General features: G+C 43.3%; 1 protein-coding gene across 4 annotated transcripts in view; it reads left to right on the forward strand.

Annotated features, from left to right (window-relative positions):
* Positions 1–5,659, forward strand: part of LOC120635218 (gamma-interferon-inducible lysosomal thiol reductase-like) — a 31,460-nt gene extending 25,801 nt beyond the window's left edge. For all 4 annotated transcript variants that reach the window (XM_039906159.1, XM_039906160.1, XM_039906161.1 and 1 more), the window contains exons 5-7: positions 2,373–2,477; positions 3,799–3,951; positions 5,488–5,659. In XM_039906159.1, the coding sequence (XP_039762093.1) occupies positions 2,373–2,477; positions 3,799–3,951; positions 5,488–5,577 (348 nt within the window). In that variant the 3' untranslated portion in view covers positions 5,578–5,659. The remainder of the gene's footprint in view (positions 1–2,372; positions 2,478–3,798; positions 3,952–5,487) is intronic.
* The last annotated feature ends 354 nt before the right edge of the window (positions 5,660–6,013 follow it).

A 6,013-nucleotide genomic window follows, 5' to 3' on the forward strand; every position in this document is an offset into this window, starting at 1 on the left:
TCAGAGACCCGTCAGGTTTCAAAAGGGGTGGCAGCGAAGGACGGCAAAAATTCGTTTCGATGGACTTCGAAAGGGACCAAAAAGCTTTACTACCACGTGGATAAGAAGCTAATTTTGCCCCGATACGTATGGTGCGACTAAAACGAGCTCTTTTTAGTACCTTCTTGTAGGACTTGGCGGCTGAGTTAAAAGCTCTTTTCTTGGCGGTGATATCCGGAGCTTTTTTGAACGGGCTTCAGCCCACGCTGCAAACGCTGTATCTTTATGCGCCTCGGCTTGGGCACACTCAGCGTTATACCACCGTGGAACCCTGCCATCGAGTGATACGTCAGCGAATGGAATAAAGTATTCCATGGCTTGCATTATGACCTCCGATAAAGCTTTTTCACTGCTCGACGGATCATTAGACGAGAAGCATACTTGCCGCCAAGGAAAAGATGCAAAAAAATGCCGCATCTCGTCCCAATCTGCTGACTTGTATCGCCACACCCGTCTGATTCCAGTAGAACCGGAGTCCAGGGGGTGATAGTTTGACACTGACCTAACCAAACAGTGATCAGAAGTGCCCAAGGGAGCTCTAACTGATACTGAAAAACGGTCTGGGTCGGTAGTCAGCAGAAGGTCTAGGCAATTAGGTGTGTGGCCGTCAATATCAGGTACCCGTGTTGCCTCTTGGACTAGCTGAGAGAGATCTAGCGATAAGGCAAATTTAAGCGCCTCTCTCCCGGCGTGGTCGGTGTTCTGGTATGGGAATAGCCAGTCCTGGTGGTGAGCGTTAAAGTCACCCAGAAAAACCATTTGGGCAGTCGGATACCGACGCTGTACGGTGTCAGCCGTTTCACTGAGATACTGAAACATCCGCGTCGTCTCCTGGTCACCACTATGTGAGCGATAAGTACAGGCGTAAACAATCTGATCCGTACCTGTATCCAATAGACACCACATGATTGAGAAGTTGGGTACCTCCAAGTTACGGAGACGCCGGCAACAGACGTCATTACGTGCGAACATACAGACCCCGGCACGAGGTTTAAAATTATGCTCAAGTGAATACCCTGGGTACTGAAGATACGCTACATCAGTTGGAACCCCAATTTGTGTCTCCGTAAGAAAAAGTAAATGCGGCCTCTCAGTCTCCAGATGATGGTGGACTGCACAGAGATTAGAGTGTATTCCTCTTATATTTGAGAAATGCACTTTTAAGGAGAGGAGGTGCAACCGCTGTGTATACTTACTTTTCTTCATTTTGCGTGTCATTTGATGTAAAGGGTGAATAGGAAAAGGGATGGCAGTTGTACGAGGCGCGACGTTTGTAGACTCCTCAATCCACGAAGATACCACACTAAAAGGAAGACTCGACTGGAGACTGCGGGGACGCCCGAACCCCCCTGGGAATCACCATCGGGTCCTCTCTCTGGTCGTCAACCAGCACGAATGGAAGCCATCCCAGGATTTTTCGCTAGTTGGCGGGGCAGCCTTTCATAGGTGACGAACCTATTAGTTGGGCCCCCTACTACCTGCGGTCGGCCAGCGGTGCACCGTGCTTCGGATCCCGCTAGCCTCCAAATCGAGGCGTCCAGTGTAGTTACCCCGTGGATCGGATCCTGTCATTAAACGCAACGCAACTGTACATACCCATCCCCTTTAGATAAGCTACTACGAGCATCGTTCCGGAACACGACAAATCGCATCAGTCAACTGACACAATCAGTCATTTTGCGGCGCGGTTTTGCTCGCAGGGTGGTAATTCTAGCCACGGCCGAAGCCTACCACCTAAGAAAATGATACTCGTTTAGCACCACCCAGGGGCCACGTGTAGGGTAACAAGGGTTAAAACCTAATTTCGGTAATTCCTACGGACGCGAGTACCAACGAACCCCCCTCTGTTTTCGCGCGAATAACGTCAAATTAGTAATACGGTCCCGTTTTACCCTCTGGGTAGGAAACCTCTACTCTCTAAATTTGTCTTTATGCTTTGATACACAAACAGTAAATCCATCGCTAGCCTGTGAATGGGAACCCTCAATCCCAAGGCTTTGCAATCTTTAAAGTAGGGGAAAGACACCAATTATCTTTCTTTTTTTTGGTGGTTGGTGACGATGCAGTCTAAGTTGGTAGCAGGCTAACCTGTTCGGGAGTATGGTAGTCATACCCCTAATCGGTTACCACCCGAACCCGGTTGCGACATCGCAACGGAACACTAAATCGCTTAGCGGCACGTCTTTTGTCGGTAGAGTGGTAACTAGCCACGGCCAAAGCCTTCCACTAGACCAGGCCAGAGAAAATTCAGAAATAATGAATTCCCAAAGTTAACGTACCAGGTTTGGTGCTGGTGTCTGGAACTCACATGACACGGTGTTCCGTGTTGCCAGGTCCAGTCGTGCATCTTGAAGGACCGCAGCCTGCAGGACACGGAGAAAATGGAGCTGGTCATCTGCCTCATGGGACAGGCGCACCCCGACAAGTCGCTCGACACGGTACGCGTTCATTAATCATTACAACTTTACCTTTACAACGGAAAGCTCTTTAAATGAAACATTATGAAAAAAGTGTGTGCGTGTAACCTTTACGCGCGATTGAAGTACCTAAAACTTTTATTATTATTTATTCATGAAAGAGTAAAATGTTCCTGGGACTCTGCCATTTCATTTGAAATTCACTATTTCATTATATATTATTTTTAAAATTCACAAAAGTAATAAATAAACAAGTATATTTAGAGATTTTCAAACGCAGGTACAATGCCAGGCAACCCAACATGTGCTGTCAATTGTTTATAGCAACGATAATATCTATCAAACAAATAAAATTAACATTTTCCTTTGAAAAATGCAACCATTCTGTCAGTTTTTTCTTACGACGTTGTCACGTTCAACTATCGTCAGTAAGCCGACTTTACAGACAACCAATTTTTTTTTAATCCACTAAAAGTTAGCTCTTAACTGGAATCTCACCTTATGGTAAGAGACGATGCAGTCTAAGATGGTAGAAGATTAACATGTATGTCATGTGGCAGTTGTATTAAACCTTTACTCAACCTAATCGGTTTCTACGAGACATCGAAACTCTAAATCGTTTAGCAGCACGTCTTTCTCAGTAGATTGATAATTAAATAAATAGAAACGTCTGGACCGATTTCAATGAAACTTTCAGGGAATCTCCGGATTGACCTGGCGAGTAATCCTGTAAAGTTTGGTGACGATCGGAGCACTCCTATTTTTGAACTGTCAAACTGTCAAATACAGCTTTTATTTACTACGATGATATTCTATTGTTGGGTGTACATGGGTGTAGATAATGATCTTCACTCGCTCGAGAAGAGAATGAATACGGAGAGAAATAAATGATTTAATATATTATGAGACTTTAATGATGTAAGTTTATTGTTTAAATAAAATAAAGCAAAATCTAGTCAGGCGAAACGGGCTGGGTACGCTAGTAATAAATAAATATACTACGACAATACACACATCGTCAATCCAGCCCAAAGTAAGACAAGCTTATGTTATAACTAAGATGACTGATGATTATTTTTATGAATAATATACATATAATATACAGATAAACACTCAGACACTGAAAAACATTCGTGCTCATCACACAAACATGTTACAGTTGTGGGAATCGAACCCACGGCTGCAAACAGAAAGCAGGGTCAGACAACAGATTGACTAGTCTGCGTCCACCAGACAAGCATATGTAGTGAGCATAAAACTATCACTGCCCACGGGTCGTCAATGAAGCGCAGGGTAGCTCGGGCCCCGCGCTGCGGAGGTCTGTATGTCAGTGGGTCCGCAGTGCCTGGAGCAAGTGCGGCGCTCGTCCGAGGCGGACAAGCTGAAGCGCTGTGCGGGCGGCGAGCAAGGCGCCGCCTTGCTGGCCTCGTTCGGCGACAAGACCGCGGCCGTGCAGCGCCCGCTGAACTTCGTGCCCACCGTCGTCATCAACGAGGTACCCTACCAGTCTCGTGCTAACAAGTCTTCGCTTTGCGACGTTGCATGCCCGGCAACCGTGATGCGCAAACATGCAACGTCGCTTTCGTTTCATTAACTTATTTTTCCTATTTAAGTTACCAAGGAAACCGAATAATATCTAGATGAAGAAACAAACGCATAAATGTATAGGACAGAGTGAGATAGAAAACATAATACATTTTTTTACCTATTCTATTTACCATGGAAACTAAATAACAAACCTTACATTTATCCTAATAGTTCAGATACTCTACATCCACCTCAATCTCTCGTAGGCTACTTTTAAGCAGTTACAGTTCCGCCGTGTGTGAATAAATTGCACAGGATTTTTAATTTACCCTTTCATATAGTATTAATTTATTCAGCTAAATAAACTCTTTTCGTGTATGTTTCGACAATCGTACTTAAGGAGTAAACTCCAGTCGTGCGTCGGAGCTGACAAACACTTTTTTTCTTTATTGTCTGTTATCCAATTAGCCCATCAATTGTGGATCAATTTCCTCAGTCAGTCAGTCATTTCAGTTGGCATCACCGGCCCACTACAGAGCACGGGTCTCCTCCCTCGATGAGGAAGGGTTAAGGCCGTAGTCCACCACGCTGGCTGGCGAATTGGTGGACTCCACACACCTTTGATAACATTATGTAGAACTCGCAGGCATGCATGTTTCCTCCCGATGTTTTCCTTCACTGTTGAAGCAAGTGATATTTTTATTAATAGAAACGGACATAGCTTACAAAAGTAAGAGGTGCGTGCTGGGCTTCGAACTCGGCCCCCTATTATTCTATTGCGTTATGTTTATATAACTGGAATCAATAAAACAAGACAATGGAATAGCGAATATAAACTTGCAAAGTGACTAACAAATAACCGTTAAAACCATTCTATGAAGCAAAAGCGAAAAAACATACCTACCGGCAAAAATCATACCTATATTGAATATGATGCTCGATGTCTTATCCGTCTAGTCTTGGATAAGACAAAATTTCAACGTTTATAAACAAAAAACGATGCTTATGTAAACACAGAATCATGGACAGAATCATGATTAGGAACCCCGAATAAGTTAAAAACTGGTCGGGCACGATCCGATGACAATCATGTTAGCCTTACTCATATTATAAATGCGAATGTGTGTTTGTTTGTCTGTCCTTCCTACTCGTCTAAATCCATAGATTTGGCATAGAGTTAGTAGCACGGACGGTGAGTAGCATTGTCTACTTTTTATCCCAGAAAACAAACGGGCTTTGTAAAAAAACCTAAAGAATCGCGGGCGAAGAACCCGGCCAACAGCTAGTTTATTACATACTACGGAATTTGACAATTACACAAGTAGCTTATTCGATTGTAAGAAGTATTGACGTTTCACAATGATTTTTATCCTGTCCTTACATTAATACAGACAATTTTTATTATAACACTTATCAAAAAGAGTTATGGTTAAGCCCCGAATGGTGTGGAATCGGCGTGATTGTAGTTGTTTAATTTTCAATTTTTATTTCTTATTTTCTTTAGAAATTCGACCAGGCGTTACAAGAGGAGTCGCAGACGGACCTCAAGGGCATAGTGTGCCGGCTGTCACCCAGCAAGCCCAGCGCCTGCTAAACGGGCTCTTCACCCTACTCCATGTATAGCTTATAAGTACATTAACATTATAACTGTAATTTAATTAAATTTCTACATATTTCATCATGTTTCATTAACCCCCGACTCAAAGGAAATAAATAAATAAATATACTATTTCAATACACACATCGCCATCTAGTCCCAAAGTAAGCGTAGCTTGTGTTATGGGTACTAAGATAACTGATGAATATTTTTATGAATAATGTACATAAATACTTATAATAAATAGATAAACACCCATACAATGAAAAACATGCATGTTCATCGCACAAATATTGTCCAGTTGTGAGAATCGAACCCACGGCCTTGGACTCAGAAAGCAGGGTCGCTGCCCACTGCGCCAATCGGCCGTCAAAATAAAGTTTTCTTCTTCTTTTGATTTATGGCAATAAGCATAGCGTTTTTTTTTTCATAG

Source organism: Pararge aegeria, chromosome 26, assembly GCF_905163445.1.
Source record: "Pararge aegeria chromosome 26, ilParAegt1.1, whole genome shotgun sequence".
NCBI classification, from domain to species: domain Eukaryota; kingdom Metazoa; phylum Arthropoda; class Insecta; order Lepidoptera; family Nymphalidae; genus Pararge; species Pararge aegeria.